The sequence below is a fragment of the Ornithorhynchus anatinus genome, chromosome 3 (assembly GCF_004115215.2).
Source record: "Ornithorhynchus anatinus isolate Pmale09 chromosome 3, mOrnAna1.pri.v4, whole genome shotgun sequence".
NCBI classification, from domain to species: domain Eukaryota; kingdom Metazoa; phylum Chordata; class Mammalia; order Monotremata; family Ornithorhynchidae; genus Ornithorhynchus; species Ornithorhynchus anatinus.
The window spans coordinates 88,090,203-88,115,529 of NC_041730.1; the positions used below are offsets into that span (position 1 = coordinate 88,090,203).

Genomic DNA, 25,327 nt, shown 5'->3' on the forward strand with positions numbered 1-25,327 from the left:
CTTTCCGGGCCACTCCCAGACAAGCCATCCCAGCCAGGCAACAAGAGGAATCGGAACAGTTTAAAAGGAGAGCATCTGTCCTCACTCACCCTCCCGGCCCCTGCTCCTCTGGCTGCAGAAGGGGCTTTTCCAGAATCCGGGCTTCCTGGCCGGCGGTGAGTTCGACACCTGACCTGAGTCACTTCGGCAGAGGTGGAAGCCCCGCGGCTGGGGGACATTTGCCCCCCCAGATCAAGCCAGATCGCAGCGTTCTGTCTCCACTGACTCACTTTGGGACGGGACAACTGCCCCGGCGATATCCATCCCTCTACAGCTGTGCATCCTGGAAGAGGGCTGGAAACGACCGGCTCCTTGGAGAGGGTCCGGGGACACCCAGCCAGCTCTGCCCCCCGGTCACTCAAGGGGACATGGGTTCAGCCGCCCTCCCGGCCTTTAGAAACGACTCTCCCTCCGCGTTTCTCCCGAGGGAGGATGCCGGCAACCTGACGGGCAGGACCGTGTTCTGGCAGCCGGCTTGGCAGCTGGCCCTGTGGACGATGGCTTACGTCTGCCTGGTCAGCGTGTCCGTCGTGGGCAATGTCACCGTCATCTGGATCGTCCTGGCCCACAAGAGGATGAGGACCGTGACCAATTATTTCGTCGTGAACCTGGCTCTCTCGGATGCCTGCATGGCCACCTTCAACACCGTGTTCAACTTCATCTACGCCAGCCACAACATCTGGTATTTCGGCCGGGTCTTCTGCCACTTCCAGAACTTCTTCCCCATCACGGCCATGTTCGTGAGCATCTACTCCATGATGGCCATCGCAGCAGACAGGTAAGTGGAAGGGGAATGACAATAAGTCGATCGTATCGATCGAGGGCTTACTGTGTGCAGAGCCCCGTACTAAGTGCTTGTTTATGGCATTTGTTAAGTGCTTACTACGTGCCAGGCACTTAGTACTGGGGTAGATACAAGTTAGTCAAGCTCTCTGCACATAGGAAGCGCTCAATACATACCACTGAATGAATGAACGACATAGTCTTTTTTCCCACAAAGGGCACACAGTTTTAATCCCCATTTTACAGATGAGGTAACTGGAGATTTTTGAGAGGGAGGGGGTGTTGATATGCCCAGAGCGTTTCTGTAGAAAGATAGTCTGGGCAACAGAGTGAAGTATAGACTGAAGTGGGGAGAGACAGGAGGTTGGGAGATCAGAAATGATGTTGAAGCAGTAATCCAGTCGAGATATGATAAGTGATTTTACTAACAAGGTAGCGGTTTGGATGGAGGGGAAAGGAAGGATCTTAGCGACGTTGTGAAGGTGAGACTGGCAGGTTTTGGTGACGGATTGGATATGTGGGGTGAGTGGAGCCTAGGATGAAACCAAAGTTGCGGCCTTGTGAGACAGGAAGGATGGTAGTGTCGTCCACAGTTACAGGAAAGTCAGGGAGAAGACGGGGTTTGGGAGGGAAGATGAAGAGCTCAGTCTTGGACATGTTGAGTTTTAGGTGGCGGGAGGGCATCCAGGTGGAGATGTCCTGAAGGAAGGAGGAGATACGAGCCTGGAGGGAGGGAGAGAGAACAGGGAAGGAGATGTGTAGATTTGGGTGTCATCCACGTAGAGATGATGGTTGAAGCCGTGGGAGCGAATGCGTTCACCAAGAGAGTGAAGATAGATGGAGAACAGAAGAGGACCAATAACTGACCCTTGAGGAACTCCTACGGTTAGGGGATGGGAGGTGGAGGAGGAGCCCGCGAAGAAGACTCAGAATGAACGGCCAACGAAATGAGGAAAACTAGGAGAGGATAGAGTCTGGGAAGCCAAAGTTGGATAACGTGTTGAGGAGAAGGGGAAGGTCAAAGGTAGCTGAGAGGTCAAAGAGGATTAGAATAGAGATTGGATTTGGCAAGAAGGAGGTCGTTGGTGACCTTTGAGAGGGTAGTTTTGGAGGAGTGGAGGGGATGGAAGCCAGACTGGAGGGGGTCCAGGAAAGAGTTGGAGGAGAGGAATTCAAGGAAGCGAGTGTAGACGAGTCACTCTAGGAGTTTGGAAAGGAAGGCTAGAAGGGAAATGGGGTGATAACTGGAGAGGGCAGTGGGTTTTATTAGGATAGGGGAGATGTAGGCAGGTTTGAAGGCAGAGGGGCAGAACCCATTGGAGAGTGAGCGGTTGAAGAGGGAAGCTAAGGAGTGGAGGAGAGGAGGGGCAAGAGTTTTTATAAGGTGAGAGGAATGGGGTCTGAAGCATAGGTGGAGGGGCTGGCACTTGAGAGGAGGGAGGAGATCTCCTCTGAAGATACTGCTGGGAAGGATGGGAAAGTAGAGGAGGAGGGTCGAGAGTTGGGAGGATGGAGAAGGGGAGGGGTGACTTTGGGGAGCTCAGACCTGATGGTGTTAACTTTCCTAATGAAGTAGGTGGCCAGATCGTTGGGGGTGAGGGAAGGAGAAGGGGGAGGAACAGGGGGCCTGAGGAGGGAGTTAAATGTCCAGAACAGCTGACGGGTGCTGGGCATGGATGTCAATAAGGGAAGAGAAATAGTTCTGCCCGGCAAAATTCTTTCCTACTTTCTGATAGCCAAAGAGGCGGATCAAATCCTGCAGAGCAAAATAAATACTTGAGGAATCCTCAGTTGTACTAAGTACTTGGGGTAGTACGGTACAACAGAGTGGGTAGACACATTCCCTCCCCACAGCGAGCTCACAGGCTAGAGGGGGAGATAGATATTAATATAAATAAATAAGTTATGGATATGTACCTAAGTGCTGTGGGTCTGAGGGAGGGGTGAATAAAGGATGCAAATCCATGTGCAAAGGCAATACAGAAGAGAATGGGAGAAGAGGAAATGAGGGTTGTTTTGTTTTGTTTTGTTCTGTTTTTGCTTTGCTGTCTGTCTCCCCCGTTTAGACTGTGAGCCCGTTGCTGGGCAGGGATCGTCTCTATCTGTGGCCCAATTGTACATTCCAAGTGCTCGGTACAGTGCTCTGCACATAGTAAGCGCTCAATAAATACAATTGAATGAATGAATGAATGAAAGACCTCTTGGAGGAGATGTGCTTTTAATAAGGCTTCCAACAAAGTGATCACTTAAGTCTTTATTAGACCCTGGGCTCTCTATTGGAATGAACTCTGGGGCCCAGAGGGAGAAGAAGTGGGTTCTAGTCCCACCTTGCCCACTGCACCGCTTTGTGACTTTGGGCAAGTCACTTAACCTCTCTGTGCCTCAGTTCGACCCTCTATAAAATGGGGACAATAGTCCCTGCTTCTTCTTCTTAACTCATAGTGTTGACAGGTGGATAATATGTGAAAGTGCTCTGAAAGAATAAAAGGGCTCTTCAAATTCAAATAGATGTTATGGGTTAATTATAATAATAATAACTGTGGTATTTGTTAAGCATTTACAATGTACCCGGCACTTTACTAAGCACCCGGGTGGATACAAGCAAATCAGGTTGGACAGAGTCCCCGTCCCATGTGGGGCTCACGGTCTCAAGCCCCATTTTATAGATGAGGTAACTGTGTCCCAGAGAAGTGAAGTGACTTACCCAAGGTCACACAGCAGACGAACGGCGGAACCGGTAATGGAACCCAAGACCTTCTGACTCAAGCCACCTGTACTTCGAAAGAGCCGAGTACAATGCACCTCACCCATCGAGTGTTCAATAATCAATCAATCGGTCAAGAGTTGGTAGCCAAGATCTATGTCCACAAGGAACTTACAGTCTACAGGGGGACATAAATATTGAAATAAATACATCTAGGGGAAATGGCAGGGAATATGGATATGTACATATGTTCTGGGGGGCTCAGGGTAGAATAAATATTAAGAGTTTAAGGGGTACAGATCCAAGCTTAGAGACAAAGCAGTTGGGAGAGTCAACAGAGGAAATGAGGGTTTAATAAGGGAAGGCCTCTTACAGGAGAGGTGACTTTAGGATGGCTTTGAAGGTGAGAGTGGTGTTCTGTCAGACATGAAGGAGTTTGGGTAGAAAGATGAGTAATTCTGTTTTGGACAAGTGAATTTTGAAGAGTAGGTGGAAAATCAAAGTAGAGAAGTCTTGAAGGCAGGAGGAAATGTGAGAGGGTTGAAAGGTCAGGGCTGGAGTTGGAGATCTAAGTACATCCAAATTGAGATGGTAGTTGAAGCCACTGGAGCAAATGAGTTAGTTCTCCAAGGGAGGGAGTGTAGGTGGAGAATAGAAGGGGACCCAGAACGGAGCCTTGAGGGTCTCCGTTAGTTAGAAGGTGGGAAGGAGAGGAGAAGCCTGTGAAAGAGACTGAGAAGGGAGTGGGCCAGAGAGATAGGAGGGAAAACCAGGAGAGGACGGTGTCGGTGAAGACAAAGTTAGATCACGTTTCCAGGAGAACCAGGTGGTTCTGTTAATTCTCCTCCTCCTCCTCCTATTACGAATACACCAAATTTGGTCATTCGGTCATCCAAAATGCAAGGTGACTTTTTAAATTGGATTTTATGCTTTGTCCCATCCTTCGTTGGAAGATACACTGCCAAGGTAACAGAATTTAGCTACAGCACATGGCCAGTGAAAACCCTTGGCTGTGTAAAGGGCTTCCCTGGTACAGGCAGTAAAGGGTCAATAATCCTTTCCCCTTCACTCTCAGGAATTTTGGTCAGATGAGGGAGATAACTCTAATGGGTTTTATGAGTGTGTCTAAAGATAAACTCTCATATAAGAAGTTCTTTTGTTATTCTTTTCTAAATGATGAAATTGCCTTTTAAGCTAAGATATGAGATATTCCAGCCACACTAAACTGTAACTAAAAGCTTTGGCTCTGAATGTGTAACCAGATCTTTTCTGACTAGATCCTGGACACTGAGTCCAAATGACATATACTTTGTTTTTGTAGCTGAGGAGGAGGGAGAGGAGGAAAGAGGGAGGAAGATCATGGCAGCGAAAATAGTGGCTGTGGAGACCTTTTAAAAGGCCACCGACTTACCCGTAGACCGAGGCTGGATGAAAATGAAGCGGGTCAATCAGTATGGCGACCAGATGGGACCCTAGACCAGAGGGCTCATCCATTTATTTTTAAGAGTATTTGTTAAGCGCTTACTACGTGCCAGGCACTGTCGAGAAGCAGCGCGGATCAGTGAAGAGTCCGGGTTTGGGAGTCAGAAGTCGTGGGTTCTAATCCCGGTTCCGTCACTTGCCAGCTGTGTGACTTTGGGCAAGTCATTTCACTTCTCTGTGCCTCAGTTACCTCATCTGTAAAATGGGGATTAAAACTGGGAGCCCCACATGGGACAACCTGATCATCTTGTATCTCCCCAGTGCTTAGAACAGTGCTTTGCACGTAGTAAGCGCTTAATAAATACCACTATTATTATCATTAATCCCAGCTATGCCACTTGTTAGCCGTGTGACTTTGGGCAAGACACTGAACTTCTCTGCACCTCAGTTCCCTCATCTGCAAAATGGGGATTAAGACTGTGAGCCCCACATGAGACAAACTGATAACCGTGTATCTCCCCCAGCGCTTAAAATAGTGCTTGGCACATAGTAAGGGCTTAACAAATACCATTATTATTATCATTATTATTATTAAGAAGCAGCATGCAGAAGAGAAGCAGCGTTCAGAAGAGAAGCAGCGTGGCTCAGTGGAAAGAGCACGAGCTTTGGAGTCACAGGTCATGAGTTCGAAGCCCAGCTCTGCCACTTGTCAGCTGTGTGACTGTGGGCAAGTCACTTCACTTCTCTGTGCCTCAGTTACCTCATCTGTAAAATGGGGATGAAGACTGGGACCACGTGGGACCACCTGATTCCCCTGTGTCTACCCCAGCGCTTAGAACAGTGCTCAGCACATAGTAAGCGCTTAACAAATACCAACATTATTATTATTATTATTATTAAGTGCTGGAGTGGATATAAGTGAATCAGGTTGGACGCAGTCCCTGTTCCACATAGGGCTCACAGTCCTCACTTTACAGATGAGGTAACTGAGGTAAAGAGATGTGAAGTCACTTGCCCGAGGTCACAGGGCAGACCAGCGACGGAGCCGGCATCAGAACCCAGGTCCTTCTGACTCTGAGGGAGCTGACTGGGATTTGCGAGCCACCGCCTGGGAGTTCCTCTGTCTCCGAGAGGGAAGTTTAAAGTGGGGCAGCTCTCCTCTCAGAGAAGACCGGAGGCAGAAAGGAGACGGAGACTGGGAGACGGGAATTCCTCTGCTGCTCGGCTCCCCGTGGGGAGACAGTCAGCTCTGGACCGAAGTGGGGGCAATCCTCTTGGACCTCAGGTCCCTCGTCTCCAGGGATGGACGTTCAAGCGCTGCGCAACACCCTTCACCAATCCATTTGTCCCCAACTTGAGCCAAGTCCAGGCCCTCTCTGCTGACCTGACAGCCCTCATACCTCTGATCAATAATAATAATAATGTTTGTATTTGTTGAGCGCTTACTATGTGCAGAGCACTGTTCTAAGTGCTGGGGTAGATCCAGGGTAATCAGGTTGTCCCACGTGAGGCTCACAGTTAATCCCCATTTTAATAATAATAATAATAATGTTGGTATTTGTCAAGCGCTTACTATGTGCCGAGCACTGTTCTAAGCGCTGGGGTAGACACGGGGGAATCAGGTTGTCCCACGTGGGGCTCACAGTCTGAATCCCCATTTTACAGATGAGGGAACTGAGGCACAGAGAAGTGAAGTGACTTGCCCACACTCACACAGCTGACAAGTGGCAGAGCCAGGACACGAACCCATGACCTCTGATTCCCATGTCTGGGCTCTTTCCACTGAGCCACGCTGCTTCTCTATCTGGCTGTACCTCCGGTGGCTTGACACCCAAAGCAACACTAGCCACCTCCATTTTTTTTTTTTGTGGTTTTTGTTAAGCACTTACTATGTGCCAGGCACTATACTAAGCACTGGGGTAGATACGAGTTTATCAGGTTGGACACAGTCCATGTCTCACCATCATTCAGTTTTATTTATCGACGCTTACTGTGTGCAAAGCGCTGTACTAAGAGCTTGAAGGGGCTCACGGTCTTAATCCCATTTTATAGATGAGGTGACTGAGACACAGAGCGATGGAGCGACTTGCCCAAGATCACACGGCAGACGAGTGGAGGAGCCGGAATTAGAACTCATGTCTTCTGACTCCCAAGCCTGTACGCTATCCACCGTCATGCTGCTGCTCCTTCTGCCACTCCCCCAAGGAGACACTAATTACTTGGGACCAGAGGCAAAGCAATAATAATAACTAATAATTGCGGTTTATGTTAAGCGCTTGCTATGTACCAAGCACTGCTCTAACCACTGGGGTTGACACAAGATAATCAGGTCGGGCACAGTCCCTGCCCCAAATGGGGCTCAGCAGGCTAACCAGGAGGGAGAACAGGTATTGAATCCCCATTTACAGGTGAGGAAACGCAGACCCAGAGAAGTAAAATGACTTGCCAAGGTCACAAAGCAGACAAGTGGCAGAGCCAGGATCCCAGATCCCCTAATTCCTAGGTCAGTGCTCTTTCCACCAGACCATGTGGCAGCCTTACGAGGATCCTGAGAGAAGCAGCGTGGCTCAGTGGAAAGAGCCCGGGCTTGGGAGTCAGAGGTCATGGGTTCAAATCTTGGCTCTGCCACCTCTCAGCCGTGTGACTGCGGGCAAGTCACTTCACTTCTCTGTGTCTCAGTCTTCTCTGTGCCTCAGTTACCTCATGTGTTAAATGGGGATGAAAACTATGAGCCTCGCGTGGGACAACCTGATTACCCTGTATCTACCCCAACGCTTAGAACAGTGCTCTGCACTATTCATTCATTCATTCAATAGTATTTATTGAGCGCTTACTCTGTACTAAGCGCTTGGAATGTACAAATCGGTAACAGATAGAGACGGTCCCTGTCCTTTGACGGGCTCACGGTCTAATCGGGGGAGACGGACAGACGAGAACGATGGCGATAAATAGAATCGAGGGGAAGAACATCTCATTAAAACAATAGCAAATAAATAGAATCAAGGCGACGTACATCTCATTAACAAAATAAATAGGGCGATGAAGATAGATACAGTCGAGCGGACGAGTACGGTGCCGAGGGGAGGGGAAGGGAGAGGGAGAGGAGCAGAGGGAAAGGGGGGAGAAGAGGGTTTAGCTGCGGAGAGGTGAAGGAAGGGGTAGAGGGAGCAGAGGGAAAAGGGGAGCTCAGTCTGGGAAGGCCTCTTGAGGAGGTGAGTTTTAAGTAGGGTTTTGAAGAGGGGAAGAGAATCAGTTTGGCGGAGGTGAGGAGGGAGGGCGTTCCGGGACCCCGGGAGGACGTGGCCCAGGGGTCGACGGTGGGCTAGGCGAGAACGGGGGACGGTGAGGAGGTGGGCGACGGAGGAGCAGAGCGTGGGGGGTGGGGGGTGGAAAGAGAGAAGGGAGGAGAGGTAGGAAGGGGCAAGGGGATGGAGCGCCTTGAAGCCTAGAGTGAGAAGTTTTTGTTTCGTGCAGAGGTCGATGGGCAACCACTGGAGGTTTTTAAGAAGGGGAGTGACAGGCCCAGAGCGTTTCTGCAGGAAGATGAGCCGGGCAGTGGAGTGAAGAATAGACTGGAGCGGGGGGAGAGAGAGAAGGAAGGGAGATCAGAGAGAAGGCTGACACAGTAATCTAGCCAGGATATTACGAGAGCCTGTAGCAGTAAGATAGCCATTTGAGTGGAGAGGAAAGGGCGGATCTTGGCGATACTATGAAGGTGAGACCGGCAGGTTTTGGTAAAGGATCGGATGTGTGCGGTGAACGAGAGAGCCCGGTCAAAGATGAAACCGAGGTTGCCGGCCTGAGAGACGGGAAGGACGGTCCTACCGTCCACGGTGATAGGGAAGTCAGGGAGAGGACCGGGCTCGGGAGGGAAGATGAGGAACTCAGTTTTGGTCATGTTGAGTTTTAGGTGGCTGGCAGACATCCATGTAGAGACGTCTCGGAGGCGGGAGGAGATACGAGCCTGAGGGGAGGGGGAGAGGACAGGGGCAGAGATGGAGATCTGTGTGTCATCTGCATAGAGATGATAGTCGAAGCCGTGAGAGCGAATGAGTTCGCCAAGGGAGTGAGTGTAGATGGAGAACAGAAGAGGGCCGAGAACTGACCCTTGAGGAACTCCAACAGTTAGAGGATGGGAAGGGGAGGAGGAGCCCGCGAAGGAGACCGAGAATGACCGGCCAGAGAGATGAGAGGAGAACCGGGAGAGGACGGAGTCCACGAAGCCGAGGTGAGATAAGGTGTGGAGAAGGGGATGGTCGACGGTGTCAAAGGCAGCTAATAAGCGCTTAACAAATACCAACATTATTATTATTATCCTGGAATCTGTCACCGGAAAATCTCAGCCGGGCTTTTTCCTCCTCCGACTCCCTCCAAGAGCTACCTTGCTGTGGAGGGGTCTCTCCCAGGGCCAGACTAGGACTCCCCCCAGATTCCTTCTTCCTGCTCGGGATCAAGTTCTACTGTCACACTGGGTTGACCGAGAGGAAAGAGGTTGATTTGCTACTCATTCTCAGACTGAAGGGTAGACCAAGGTTTACTGGCAAGAACCACAGTAAGCCTCGCTTCTGGACAGGGAGGATGATGATGGTATTTGTTAAGCGCTTAACTATGTGCAGAGCATTGTTCTAAGCTCTGGGGGGGATACAAGGTGATCAGGTTGTCCCATATGGGGCTAGAGAAGCAGCGTGGCTCAGTGGAAAGAGCCCGGGCTTGGGAGTCAGAGGTCATGGGTTCGAATCCCCGCTCTGCCGCTTGTCAGCTGTGTGACTTTGGGCAAGTCACTTCACTTCTCTGGGCCTCAGTTACCTCATCTGTAAAATGGGGATGAAGACTGTGAGCCCGATGAGGGACAACCTGATCACCCTGTATCCCCCCAGCGCTTAGAACAGTACTTTGCACATAATAAGCGCTTAACAAATACAAACATTAATCCCCATTTTACAGATGAGGAAACTGAGGCATAGAGAAGTGAAGCGACTTGCCCAAAGTCACACAGCTGACAAGTGGCGGAGTCAGGAGTAGAACCCATGACCTCTGACGCCCAAGCCCAGGCTCTTTCCATTGAGCCACGCTGCTTCTCTAATAATAAATTGTGGTATTTGTTAAGCACTTACTTTGCGCCAGGCACTGTACTAAGTGCTGGGGTAGATACAAGCTAATTAGGCTGGACACAGTCCCTGGGGCTCACAGTCTCAAAGCCCATTGTACAGATGAGGGAAGTGAGGCACAGAGAAGTGAAGTGACTTGCTCGAGGTTACATAGCAGACAGGTGGCAGAGCCAGGATTAGAACCCAGGTCCTTCCAACTCCCAGGCCCGGGCTTTATCCACTAAGCCAGATTTTCCTCCAACAGAAATCCCACCCACTTTTTGAACTCGGCGGCCAACGTTGCTTCCACTCTCCCACCCCTCTGGTGACCAAAATACCATAGTCTCTTAAGCAGGAGGGCACTTCCTTTGATTCATTCATTCAGTCGTATTTATTGAGCGCTTACTGCGTGCAAAGCACTGTATTAAGCTCTTGGAAGACTACAGTATAACAACAGACACATTCCCACCCACAATGAGCTCACAGTCTAGAGGGGGAGACAGACATCAATATAAATAAATAAACAGATAGATAAACAATATAAAATAAATGAAGCCTGCGGCCCGCACCCAATCCTCAGGATCTCCATCAGAGGCGGTGCCGGGGAAATGACGGACAACAGTGAACGTGGTTGACAAGAAGGATGCGTGACTGGCAGTCCCTTCTACATAGTCAGTCAATGGTATTTATTGAGCGCTTCCTGTGTGCAGAGCACTGTACTAAGCGCTTGGGAGAGTAGAATGCATAAATAGAAAGATTCCCTGTCCGCAGTGAGCTTACACCGTGGCACGCCAGTCACCCCATACCGCACCGTTGTGACTGCTCCCCCTGAGCTTGACTCCGCTCTGCTTCCTCCATGTCGTTATTCCCGCCGCCTCAAAGCCGCTGCTCTAAAGGAGTCGGTCCATTTCCGATCACTGGACACGGGGCTGAACTGACCACTGGCGCTGCAGCTGCTGATCCCAGCTGGCCACACCTGAGTCCCATTGGGCGGGATTTGGCTCCGTGGCATCTAAAAGGCTTCTTCTATTCCTCCCAACCATTTCCTCATTTCGGCTAAGCTCTTTGGGTAATTCATTGCAACTCAACTGTATTTATTGAGCGCTCACTGTGTGCAGAGCGCTGTACTAAGTGCTTGGGAGAGTACAATATAACAAGAAGCGGACACATTCTCGGCCCACAATGTACTTCGCTCTGCACCTAGTAAGCGCTCAATAAATACGATCGAAGGAATGAACTTACAGTCTAGAGGAAGCGTTAGCTTGCTGTCATCCATTTTTCCTTCCACGCTTGGCCTTGAGGAGGTATTTGGAATCCTACAGGCACACACACAAACATAATTTTACACAGAGACACACCTTCCCTGATGCACTTGGATTTTTGAGGGGATTATTATTGTCATTATCATTATTAGTGAGGCTGACAAGCACTCGGATGATTCCAAATTAGCACGACTAACGGAGTCGGACTCCAATCCTCCTTTCACTGGATTGAACCGTTAAAAACCCATGGGTGAGGAGTTGTGCTTTCGCTGGATTGGACCATTAGAAAGTCCACGGGTGGGGGAGCTATACTTTGATTGATGAGGATGATGATATTTCTTAACGCTAGGGGCCAAGCACTGTTCTAAGCACTGGGGTAGATACAAGGTAATCAGGTTGTCCCACGTGGGGCTCGCAGTCTTAATCCCCATTTTGCAGGTGAGGTAACTGAGGCATAGAGAAGTTAAGTGACTCGCCTAAGGTCACACAGCAGACAAGTGGCGAAGCCGGGATTAGAACCCACGTCCTCGACTGGATTGAACCATTAGAACACCCATGAGGGGGGAGCTGTACTTTCCCAGTGAGCACCTAGGCAGTTGCACAGGTACCTTCTATTTCCCTTCAAGCCTGCCAACAAATCAGTCAATCGATCAACGGGATTTATTAAGCGCTTACTGCGTGCGGAGAGCTGAACTAAGCGATTGGGATAGAGCAGTATAACAGAGTTGGTATAGGTGATCGTTGCCCACGAGGAACTTAGAGTCTACATGGGGAGGCAGATATTAAAGTAGATTAGAGGAGAAACTGTGGGGCTGGAGTGAATATCGGAGAGCCGGGTTCATAGTGAACACAGAAGGGGAGGCAGATAGGGAGAACAGAGGGCTAAGCCGGGGATTGAGAGCCAGCAAGCTTAGTTGAGTGCTCTGGACACAAAAAGCACTAAATAAATACTATCACTACTTTGTGGGCAGGGAACATGCCTATCATCTCTGTTAGCATGTACTCTCCCAAGCACTTAGGACAGTGGTCTGCCCACAGTAAGCACTCAATAAATATGTTTGGTTGATTGATGGGAAAGCCCCTTGGAGGAGACTGTTGGATATGAAAGGGGAGGGTGAGCCGAGGCCCGATTGGTGGTCGAATAGACGAGATCGAGGTACAGAGCCCAGCCCAGTGCTGACTTCCTTCTCACAGCCTCTGTCTTTCTCTGAGAGCTGCTGCCTGGTCCTCTGCCACCTGAATTCCCGGGAAAACTCCACAGAATCTACGGCGGAAGAGCCCTCAGGGAAGAAGAGAAGGAGGAAGGGGGAAGAAAGCAAACTCTTTTCACAGTCAAAGTCTCCAACCGCTTAGCAAGGCTTATCAAGGCTCCAAGCACTTATCAAATCCCACAAATATTATTAGTAGTAGTATTATTATTTGACGGTGGAGGATGTTTCAGGCAGGAGAAAGGGCATGAGCTAGGAAGCGGAGGGAAAAATGAGAACGAGACAGTGTCAAACCAAGTGGCTTTACCTCCTGTTGAAGAGCTCTGTTGGAGCCTTTGACCTCGAGAAGAATTTGCTCCCTCCCCTCCCTTCCTCCTTTCCTTTCTCCCTGAGGGTCCTTCTAGTGGTGCCATAAAAGTAGCTTGGCCTAGTGGATTTTTTTATGGTATCTGTTGAGCATTTACTATGTGCCAGGCATCGTTCTAAGCGCTGGAATTAGATACGAGATAAATCAGATTGGACCCAGTTCCCGTTCCATATGGGGCTCACAATCTTAATCCTCATTTTACAGATGAGGTAACTGAGGCCCAGAAAAGTAGTGACATACCCAAGGTCACACAGCAGACGAGTGACGGAGCCGAAATTAGAACCCAGGTCCTTCTGACTCCCAGACTCATGCTCTATCCACTAAACCAAGCTGCTTCTAGATCTTAGGTTCTAATCCCAGCTCTGCCAATTGCCTGCTGGGTGACCTTGGGCAAAGCACTTAACCTTTCTGGGCCTCAGTTTCCTCACCTGTATGAGGCGGGTTCAATACCTGTCCTCCTTCCCTCTACACTGTAGGCTCGCTGTGAGCAGGGAATGTGTCTGTTTATTGGTGTAGCGTACTCTTCCAGACGCTTCGTACAGTGCTCTGTGCACCGTGAAGTGCTCAATAAATACAGTCGAATGAGCGATTGAATGAATATTTAGATTGTGAGCCCCATGCGGGACAGGATTGGGTCCAATGGGATCAACTCACATGTTTAGTGCTGGACACATAGTAAAGTGATAGTAAAGACTATCACTATCATTACTATGGTGTTGGGATGGACAGACGGGCCCAGCTCACTGGTCGGCCGTGCCGTCTCTCCCTCTCCTCCCCGTCAGGTACATGGCGATCATCCATCCTTTCCAGCCCCGGCTGTCGGCCCGCAGCACCAAGTTCATCATCGCCGCCATCTGGCTGGTGGCCTTCAGTCTCGCCGTGCCCCAGTGCTTCTACTCCAAGATCGAGGTCGACTCGGGAGCCACCAAATGCTTGGTGGTCTGGCCAGACGACGAGGGAGAGGCCAAGCACCTCGGGTGAGGACAGCCCCCGCCGGACATCTCCCGCGTTAGATGCCGATCCGACTCGGACAGCGGGGCAGCCCCCGAGCCGGAATCGGGAACGACACAGTCCTACCGGACTAGGAGTTCCCAGGCCTATAATAACAATAATAATGATAATTATGGTATTTGTTAAGCCCTTACTTTATGTGCCAGGCACTGGAATAAGCACTGCGATGGACCCAAGCAAATCGGGTTGGACACAGTCCCTGCCCCACATGAGGCTCAGAATCTCCATCCCCATTTTACAGATGAGGTACCTGAGGTCCAGAGAAGTCAAGCATTAGTAATAATAATTATTATTATGGTATTTGTTAAGCGTTTACTACGTGCCAAGCACTGTTGTAAGTACTGGGGTAGATACAGGTTGTCCCACGTGGGGCTCACAGTCTTAATCCCCATTTTACAGATGAGGTAACTGAGGCACAGAGAAGTTAAGTGACTTGCCCAAAGGATTAGAACCCACAATCTCTGTCTCCCAAGCCCGTGCTCTTTCCACTAAGCCATGCTGCTTCTCTTGCCCAATCAGGTTAGAACTCAGGTCCTTCTGACTCCCAGGCGCGTGCTCTATCCACTGCGCCTTGTTGTTTCCAGGCAGTCAGGGAGGCCTTCGTGGAGGAGGAGTCACTTTAGGAAGGCTATAAAAAGGAGTCTAGTGGTAGTCGGTCAGATACGAAGGCGGAGGGAGTTCCAGGGAAGAGAGAGGACGAGAGCTTAGGTCGATGGCAAATGAGATGAGATTGAAGTAAATAATTACGTTGGTGTTAAAGGAATGGAGAGTGCGGGCTGGGTTGGAGCTGGGGAGGAGCAAGGTGAGTTAGGAAGGCGAGAGCTCTAGAGATGATAGTGAGAAGTCTCTTTTCAACACAGAGGTAGAAAGACAACTTTTGGAGGTTTTTGAGGAGTGGGAAGACTTGCGGAACAATTTGGTAGAATAACGATCCGGGCAGCAGAGGGAAGCATGGACTGGAGCAGGGAGAGGATGGAGACAGGGAGGTCAGTGAAGAGGCTTGATGCAGTCGTCAAAGTGGGTTGGACTAGTGCTTGGATCAGCACCGTGGCAGTTTGGATGGAGAGGAAAGGGCACATTTCAGAGACGTGGTGAAGGTAAAACAAACGGAATTTGGTTACAGGCTGAATAGCCAAGTTAGTACCTCCACGTGGATATTGAAATCCCTGAGGAGTAGATTAGGGATGGAGAAGGGGAGAAGGAATGAGAAAAATGCCTCAAAATAGCTCAGAAAGTTGGAGGTAGGGTCTGGGGAGTGGGAAATGAAGGTAACTGGTAACTGGAGTGGGTGGGAGATAGAGATGGATGACGTGGGTTTCAAAGGAGAAGGAGAGGGATGGAGGGGGTGCGATGGTGTGGAAGTGACACTGGTGGCAAAAAACAAGTTTAGTGTGTTGTTTTCATAATAATAACAATAATAATATTGGTATTTGTTAAGCGCTTTCTATGTGCAGAGCACTGTTCTAAGCGCTGGGGTAGACACAGGGTCATCAGGTTGTCCCACGTGAGGTTAACAGTCTTAATCCCCATTTTACAGATGAGGTAACTGAGGCACAGAGAAGTTAAGTGACTTGCCCAAAGTCACACAGCTGAGAAGTGGCAGAGCCGGGATTCGAACCCATGACCTCCGACTCCCAAGCCCAGGCCCTGTCAACTGAGCCACGCTGCTTCTCCCCGTCAGCTGTTCGTTTTCATGTCAGCAGCTGTTTGGAGTGGGCTGGACTAGGTGCCCAGAACTCTGCCAGGGCCTGGAAGTTTCTGAGAAGGGATGAAAAGATCCCAAACTGGAAGAGCCCAATCCATTAGCTATTCCGAACCTGTCTGCCACTCCCAACCTTGCACCTCGCTTTCTACCTTGCACCTTTTTCCCCCATCACTCTTTCACAATAAATTGTCCCTTATGGCCTGCAGTATCTTCAGAGATGATGGACAGTGGTTCCCCCAAACCATGTTAACCTAACAGCTTTCACCATCGCTCCAGAACAAAGCCTCGGAATGGATGAACCCTCTCTGAACAGTCATCCCTGCCAGCTTTCACCATTATGATGCCTTCAGTCGGTCAGTCAGTCATATTTATTGAGCACTTACTCTGTGCAGAGCACTGTACTAAGAGCTTGAGAGGGTACACCTATTAACCTATCAGCTTTCACCACCGCTCCAGAACAAAGCCTCGGAATGGATGAACCCTCTCTGAACAGTCATCCCTGCCAGCTTTCACCATTATGATGCCCTCAGTCGGTCAGTCAGTCATATTTATTGAGCACTTACTCTGTGCAGAGCACTGTACTAAGAGCTTGAGAGAGTACACCATGATAACAGACACCTGCTCTGCCCACGATGAACTTACAGTCTGGACGGGCGACTACTTCCCCACCCCCTCACCGGTGTTGCTGTGGTCTCGGAGAGCACGAATGATCTGGGGAGTATGAGAGGGGGTGAATCTTATCGTGGGGAGACCCAGTGGCTTCCCCTGCGCTGAATCAATCGGAGCCCTTTATCTGACCCTGCAGTCCGGTCCACTTGGGCCTTTGGAGATAACTGAAGCCACAACTCCACGACTAAGCGTTCACCCAAATCCCTTGGTTTGGTTTTTCTTTCCCACGTGGTTCTTCCAATAATAATAATTATAGCTCTTGCTATGTGCTTACTATATGGAAAGCACCGTTCTAAGCACCGGGGAAGATGCAAGTGAATCCGGTTGGACACGGTCCCCGTCCCACAAGGGGCTCACCCTCTTAATCCCCATTTTTCAGACGGGTGACCGAGGCCCAGAGAAGTGAAGTGACTTGCTCAAGGTCACACAACAGACACATGGCAGAGCTAGGATTAGAACCCAAGTCCTTCCGAGTCCCAGGCCCGTGCTGTATCCACTAAGTCACGTAAGAGACAGGACTCCGGGTTGGGAAGACCCCCTGGACTAAACACTGGCTTGTAGATTTTTGAGCCCCTTGCGGGACAGACACGGTGTCCAATTTCCACCTCTGCATTCTCTTCCAGCACTTACTACAGTGCTCTCTGCACACGGTAGGTGTTTAATAAATTCTACTGCTACTGACCTAGTAATAGTGTCACACAAGGTCTTCTTGTCCATCCGGGAAGAGGACAGCTGCCCTAAGTGCTGACCTCCCAGATGAAGCTTTTTCCAGTCTTCCCATTATGACCGGATGCCACTTTTCCTTCCAGGTATCACCTCTCCTTGATCGTCCTGATTTACTTACTACCCCTGATGGTGATGTTTGTCACCTACAGTATCATTGGGTTGACGCTGTGGAGAAGGACAGTCCCTGGAAATCAGTCTTTCGGATCCAACCGGCAGCACATTAAAGCCAAGAAAAAGGTGGGCATGGGTCCGGTTTAGAACTGTCAGTCAACGCAGGTGAGGAGCCTGCGGTGACCTGGGCAACCTACATTCTCTCTGCCCTCAAGGAGCTTACATTCTGTGGGGTGGGAGGCATAGAAGAGGAGGCCATTTTGCAAATGGATTTTATCTCAGAGTTTATTCCCACATCATGGGGTTTTGGAGCTGCTGTTTCGCATTCTTCCTCCCACTCCCCTCATCCCTTAAATCAGAGCCTGAACTGGCCTGGTGTGCAGAGAGCCCCCTCCCTGAGAAGCCCGGGTCTGCTTTCCTTTCCCTCAGGTAACCCGCCAACCGCTCGGCGCTGACACGTCTGCTGTTCCCGAGGCCTGGGCCTCTGCTCACCAAAGTGACCTTCTGGAACCTGGGCTCCCCAGAGAGGGAGACACTGGCTTGGCCCCGCAAAGGCGCCAGTTGATTCCAGGTGGATTCCCTCTGAGGGTGGGTGGGTCTTCAGAGGCAGGGGATTGAGGGGAGGGAGCATCTTGGGGGATAGAATGGAGAGAGAGCTGGTTTAAGATGGAAATTGCAAAGCACAGAGAGGTATAACAGGAGAACCGGTGCCATGCAGCGGTGGCTCTCAAACGGAAGGTCTCCCCAGAGGCCGCTGTGTAATTCACCTCAAAGACCACCTACCTGGAAGTTCGGTTTCTCCTCCAGAAGAAGGGGAAGCTCCCATCCCCACCCAGAGTTCCATCCTCAGCCTAGAGCCAAGAAATGAACCTGGGGTCTTTCTCCTTCTAGGTAGTGAAGACCATGGTTCTGGTGGTGCTGACCTTTGCCATCTGCTGGCTGCCCTTTCACTTGTATTTCATTCTGAGTAAATTCAAGAAAGACATTTACGAACAAAGGTTCATCCAGCAAGTCTACCTGGCCATCTTCTGGCTGGCCATGAGCTCCACCATGTACAACCCCATCATTTACTGCTGCCTCAACCGAAGGTGAGGATGGGGAGGCTTGGGGCACCTGAGGCGGGGGATGGGAGAGGGATCCCCTTTCCTTCCCATAGGTAGGAATCCAATGATCCCGCCTTTCCCCTGTGGAGAACCAGAGAAGTGGGCCAGAGAAAAGCAGGTTGAGGAAGCAAGTTGAGGAACAGGCCCAGACACATCTATCTTGTATATATGTGGTTCGGAGGTAAACCCTGACGTTTCTCACTCCTGCGGACTCTCAGACTGGATCAGTTCTAGAAAGCCGTCTGGATAATTCTGGCCAGAAATACACTTTGATCTTAATTCTCTGGTTATTTCAGGGAGAAAGTCCCCTTCTAATTGGAGTCTTTTCTTTGAATGTCTGGATAAGTCAATAGATTAGGTAGACTGTGAGGCCAGTGTTGAATAGGGATTGTCTCCATCTGTTGCTGAATTGTACTTTCCAAGCGCTTACTATAGTGCACACAGTAAGCGCTCAATAGCATGGCTCAGTGGAAAGAGCCTGTGCTTCGGAGTCAGAGCTCATGAGTGCGAATCCCAGCTCTGCCACCTGTCAGCTGTGTGACTGCGGGCAAGTCACTTAACTTCTCTGTGCCTCAGTTACCTCATCTGTAAAATGAGGATGAAGACTGTGAGCCCCACGTGGGACAACCTGATTCCCCTGTGTCTACCCCAGCGCTTAGAACAGTGCTCGGCACATAGTAAGCGCTTAACAAATACCAACATTATTATTATTATTAAATACGATTGAATGAATGAATTAGGTAGTAAGATGAGTCGACATCCATCTACAGATTCACAGGGTGTTTTCAAAAGTGATTTTTGGGGGCCAGAAACTACAAGTTAATTGAATCAATCAATCAAAAAATCGTGTCTACTGAGCACTTACTGTGTGCAGAGCACTTACTAAGCGCTTGGGAGAGTGCAATATAACAGACACATTCCCCGCCCACAGTGTGCTTACAGTCTAGAAGGGGATACAGACATTAATATAAATAAATAAATTACAGATCTGTACATAAGTGCTGTGGGGCAGGGAGGGGGGGATGAATAAAAGGATCAAGTCAGGACCGATGCCGAAGGGAGTGGAAGAAAATTGAAGCTAAAATATATTTTTTGGTCAAAATTATGCAGATTACAGTCCTCACGCTAGGCCTGCCAGGTGCACTAGAGGAATGAGGGAATTTTTTGAAGGCTACATAATTATAATAATGTTGGTATTTGTTAAGTGCTTACTATGTGCTGAGCACTGTTCTAAGCACTGGTGTAGATACAGGGGAATCAGGTTGTCCCATGTGAGGCTCACAGTCTTAATCCCCATTTGACAGATGAGGTAACAGAGGCACAGAGAAGTGAAGTGACTTGCCCACAGTCACACAGCTGACAAGTGGCAGAACAGGAATTCGAACCCATGACCTCTGACTCCCAAGCCTGTGCTCTTTCCACTGAGCCACGCTGCTTCTCTATCTTTCCCCATTGCTTCTTCACCTCCCCGGCTAGCCCCTTTCCCAGCTAGTACTCACCTGGATTATTAAAATGCCGGGGGAGACCTCGGAGATGTACTTTTCCAAGGAGTTAAGGTAGACAAGTAACAGAGGTGCTAAGAGATGAAAAGACCTGGCCATGATCACTGAATTAGTATAGTACTGGACTGAAATTGACAGCCTGAACCTTTAATGACCAGCTGCTTCACTAACTAAACCAAAGCCTCTAGAAAATAAGACCAATCAGTTCCTTTTATAATTGGAAACTAAACCAAAAGATAGGGAGTAGGTAAGGAGAGAACAGACAGAAACAGGTAGGTATAAGCCAACTTCGAATTTGAACACACTCTTGGGGTAATAATAATGATGGTATTTGTTAAGTGCTTACTATGTGTCAAGCGCTGTTCTAAGTGCTGGGGGAGATACAAGCAGATCAGCTTGGACACAATCCCTGCACCACATGGGGCTCACAGTCTTCATCCCCATTTTACAGATGAGGTAACGGGCACAGAGAATTAATGTTAATGTTGGTATTTGTTAAGCGCTTACTATGTGCAGAGCACCGTTCTAAGGGCTGGGGTAGATATAGGGTCATCAGGTTGTCCCTCGTGGGGCTCGCAGTCTTAATCCCCATGTTACAGATGAGGTGACTGAGGCCCAGAGAAGTGAAGTGACTTGCCCACAGTCACCCAGCTGCCAAGTGGCAGAGCCGGGATTCAAACCCATGACCTCTGATTCCCAAGCCCGGGCTCTTTCCACTGAGCCACGTGGAGAAGTTAAATGACTTGCCCAAGGTCATATGACAGACACATGGAGCCGGAATTAGAACCTAGGTCCTTCTAACTTCCAGGCCAGTGCTCTAAAAATTCTCTTCTAGGACTTAGAAACGCTAATCCAAATCTAAACTACAGGAAAGTTGGTTTTTCCTTTCCCAAACCAGAAGAAACGGGTTCCTCATCATGGCCCCCACCAAAATCATTTGCACCAACAAACCATTGCCGAGTCCTAGCATTTGTTTACGAAGTTAATAATAACTGTGGTATTTAAGAGCTTACACTGTGCCGAGCACTGTACTAAATGCTGAGCTAAATTCACTATAAGCAGATTGAGCACAGGCCCTGTCTCACATGGAGTTCACAGTCTAAGGGGAGGTTGACAAGATATTTTAACTCCTCTAAGAGGTATTTTGCAATTAATCCCTCCAATCCCCAACCCTCTCTCCCTTCTGGGTCGTCTACGCACTTAGAACTGTATCCTTTGAACATTTGATATTCTCCCCACTTTCTGCTCCACAAGCACTTATGAACATATTTAGGAATCATTTATATTAATGCCTGTCTTCCACTCCAGACTATAAGCTCGTAATGGGCACGAAACACGTCTACAGCATGACTTATCCTCCCAAGCATTTCGTGCGGAGTTTGCACACCATACTCATTCAACAGATTGATTGATCCCCATTTTACAGATGAGGTACCTACGGGACACAGAAATTAAGTGGTTTGCGCCAGGTCACACATCAAACAAACTGGGGGAGCCAGGACTAGAACCCCGTACCCGATAGGTGCATGCTGAAGGGATTTGTTCTCTGCCCAATTTCTTTCTGTCTGGATAGGTTTCGATCCGGCTTCCGGGTGGCTTTCTACTGCTGTCCTTGGGCCACCACAACTGAGGAAGATAAACTCGAACTATCTCAGCAGCCATCGCTGTCCAGGAGAGTTCACAGGAGTCAGACCAAGGAAATCTTCTTCACCATGAGTGATATGTCTCAGCCATTTAAGGACATCTCCAAGGCCCAGCAGGAGCAGGCTGATTTTGACCCCATTTGCCACGACTCCACTAATCATGAAGGGTAGCGATCCCTTCCCGTCTCACTGAAGGGCTGAACTGAGCAGAGAGCTGAGAAACAGCACAGGGAAATTTGAAAAATCCAAGTGAACAGCCCAGATCATCAATCCCCAAGTGAACACAGGGATCACCATCTCTTGAGGAATTCCCCAAAGAAATACACATATTCCTGAAGGGTTCCTGGCTAGTGCCCAGGAAACCCAGGAAAACACACTAGAACTTAAAAAACCATCAATGAGGAGAGATTTGGGGAAGAGAGTCTTTGTCCTGTCGGTTTCCAGAAAGACCGCGCTCTGATGACTTCCAAAAATCAAAGGTAGAGGAAAGCAGCTTGTGCAGTGTATACGAACGACATTGTGGAAAATTGGACGGAGGAGACTGATATGAGATCTAGGATGGAATTTCGGAGGCAGGAAAAGTGACTTTTTCCTGCCCCATTTGGGGAGTCCAAAAGATCACAGGGGGAGAAAATCCGAGCAGCAAGCCAGATCAGAGTCTAGAAGTGCTGCCAGGGGAAGTTTAACTTCTCTGAACATTTGGTCTCAATCCGGCAAGCTCTAAATGATGAGCATGCAAACAACCTGGCAGTGATTCAAACCTCCCCTGCCCCCGCCACTTCCCCTGCCTATCCGCCCCTCAACCTCCTCCCTTACCAAAAGGATCACGATGGTGTTTAGATCAGCAGAGTGAAATCAGTAGAGCAAACACCATCGTCATGCTGATGGAAGTCTTACACTCCATTTTTTATTCCAATCCTTATTTCAGAGCCTCCGGCCCGATGCAGCTATTGCCCATCGTATTTCCTTCGGGTCTGTGTGAGTTTGCCTCGGTGGCACTAAAAGAAAACTAAACTGTAGCAAATCTGTTGCCATGTTTTCTGAGCCTAAGAGTATGGCTCATTTTCTTTTCAAAGACTTGTCCGAAATAGTTGGCTTCCTCAATTTTTTTTTGCGGTATCTGTTAAGCGTTTACTATGTGCCAGGCACCGTTCTAAGCGCTGGAGTAAATACAAAATAATTAGGTTGCACGTAGTCCAAGTCCCACAGGGGGTTCACATTCTTAATCCCCATTTCACAGATGAAGTAATTGAGTCACAGAGAAGTGAAGTGACTTACCCAAGATCACGCAGTAGACAAGGGGCAAAGCTGGGATTAGAAGTCCAGGTCCTTCTGACTACCAGGCCCATGCTCTATCCACTAGGCCACACTACTTCTCTACCCAGGGAAGATGCTGGCATTGTTTCATAGACTCCAATTGGAGTTTTCAATTCGAGGACCAGATCGAACCAGCCAGAGAGACTGAGGTGAGGGTCCAATGTCGAGCTGAGGTGAGAAGACCGAAGTCCCCATGCTGAGATTTTTGACCTCGATCAATCCCATCTTGGTTACTCTTCAAGGCCAGACATGCACCGCCTCCAGAGGCTGGGAAATCAGGTCTGGAGTTATCCCCAACCAAGTGCCGTCTTTAATAATAATAATTATGGCATTTGTTAAGCCCTTACTAGGTGTCAAGCACCATCCTAAGCCCTGGGATGGATACAAGCGAATCGGGTTGGACGAAGCTCAATCCCCATTTTACAGATGAGGGAACTGAGGCCCAGAGAAGTGACTTGTCCAAGATCAGACAGCAGACAAGTGGCGGAGGCGGGATTAGAACTCATGACCTTCCGACTACCAGGCCCGTGCTCCATCCACTAGGCCATGCTGTTACCATTGCCTGGAAGCATTTATAGGACTTAGCCCTGGCACCTCGGGTCTGGCTGATTCATTGCCCTGAAACTGAGCACTTTCCTTCACGCGAAGGGTCTGGTAAATCGCAAGCCTGTCCCCACGATCCCTTTACCCCGGTCCTCTACATTAAGGACCGTCCCCAACACAATAAGGATGCGTTTTGGTCTTTTTTCTAGGATAGGTGGTTATCTTCTGATGATGACGATGATCTTCTAATACCTCTTTTTAATGAGATATTTTTCCCCTAATGCAGTCTCTTATTTGTTGCAGAAAATGAGAGTTAAGGAAGGTGTAAAACTATCCTTGACATGAACTTTTCTGCTTTTTATTTGACATGATGGATACAATTACCTATTACCTGGTTCAGTTAAATTTGAATAAAGCAAGAGATGTAGGAGGATGGATACTCTCTGATTTATTAGGTCTAATCTGATGGAAGCTGCCCGGAGCCTTGTTTCTAAGGTTCTAGCCCGGGAGGTCCCTGGAGACTGTGAGCTTGTTGTGGGCAGGAATGTGTCTGTTGTTATAGTGTACTCTCCCAAGTGCTTAGTACGGCGCTTTGCACACAATAAGCACTCAATAAATATGACTGAATGAATGTTTCTAGATAATTATTCTGCAGAACCTAAAAGGTAAGCATTTTAATATGTGTCTGTAGCTGTGAGGAAGAACCTAAGCAATGGCAATGACCTCTAATTAATCATCTATCCCTTCCAGTGACATCAGGATGTTTGGTTAAACTATGTTCTGGTTGCCTTTGATTTTGATCCAAACGGTTAGGGATGTACATCTACCATCCCTAGTTTTCCCTCTAGAAACACATTATGGGCCTCTCAGCCAGTCCTGGATTTATACAAACCTTCAGATTATTGAAACCTTTGACCAGTGGAACTTCCTGTGGTAAGCATGCCACCATCTAGGTGAAGAAGTGTGTCCTTTTTTGAGTGTGAGTCTCTGGAGGGACAGGGACCTTCCCACCTGTTGTATTTCCTCCCAGGGCTTAGTACAGGGCTCTGTACCCAACAAGCACTTAATAAATACTATTACTACGACTTCTGTTTGCTTCGATCTTACCACTTTCAAACTCCAGTGGATTCCCCCTCAGCTTGGGGTTGCGTGATGAACAGCAATTCTGTGATCGTCCCAGGTAAGACCTTTCTTGATTTTGTGAACTCTAATCACGTCACCTCTCAGGCTGTATCTTTTTAGCCCGAGGAATCCTTTTCTTTTTAGCTTAATCCTCAATAACAATAATAATTGTGTTCTTAGTTAAGCACTCATTTTTGGACCAAGCACTGTACTATGCGCTGGGGTAGATACAAGTTAATCATGCTGGAAGTAATCCATGTTCCTTATGGGGTTCACGGTTTAGGTAGGGGGAAATGGGTATTTAATCCCCATTTTACAGTTGGGGAAACTGGGGAACAGAGAAGTGAAGCGGCTTGGCCAAGGTGACACAGCAGGCACGGGGCGGAGCTAGGATTAGAACCCAGGTCCCCAACATCCAGATGTGAGCTCTTCCCACTAGGTTCCACTGCTTCCCCAGTAGAGAATTACTCCATTGTCTTGACCGTCCTCGGTTTCCCTTCTCGGTACCTTCTCCAACACTATCATGTCCTTCCACAGATGCAGTGAACTGAACTACCCAGTGGTCCAGGTGTGAAGGTATCATGGTTTAATGTAGAGGCAAAAGCTTTGTCGCCTGCTTCGTTTTCTCTCCCTTTCTTGATGAAGCCTGGTATTGCGGGTTCCTTCTAGGGAGGCCTTTCTGTAATAAATCGTGGTATTTGCTAAGCGCTCACTATGTGCAAAGCACTGTTCTAAGCGCTGGGGGATACAAGGTGATCAGGTTGTCCCACGTGGGGCTCACAGTTTTTTTTTAATCCCCATTTGACAGATGAGGTAACTGAGGCCCAGAGAAGTTAAGTGACTTGCCCGAGGTCACTCAGCTGACTAGCGGCGGAGCCGGGATTAGAACCCGTCACCTCTGACTCCCAAGCCCACGCTCTTTCCACTGAGCCACACTTCTTCTCGTGCCTCTTCTGTAATCCTGGGTCCATTCTGAAAGGTTCAGAGGGGAAAATTAGAGTTA

At 49.0% G+C, this 25,327-nt stretch overlaps 1 protein-coding gene across 1 annotated transcript; it reads left to right on the plus strand.

Annotated features, from left to right (window-relative positions):
- Positions 1 to 407: 407 nt before the first annotated feature.
- TACR2 (tachykinin receptor 2) lies at positions 408 to 22,273 on the plus strand. Its single transcript, XM_029059875.1, has 5 exons — positions 408 to 817; positions 13,655 to 13,849; positions 17,067 to 17,220; positions 17,986 to 18,182; positions 21,273 to 22,273. The coding sequence occupies exons 1-5, from the start codon at positions 408 to 410 to the stop codon at positions 21,511 to 21,513; spliced, it is 1,197 nt and encodes a 398-aa protein (XP_028915708.1). The 3' UTR covers positions 21,514 to 22,273.
- Positions 22,274 to 25,327: the final 3,054 nt, after the last annotated feature.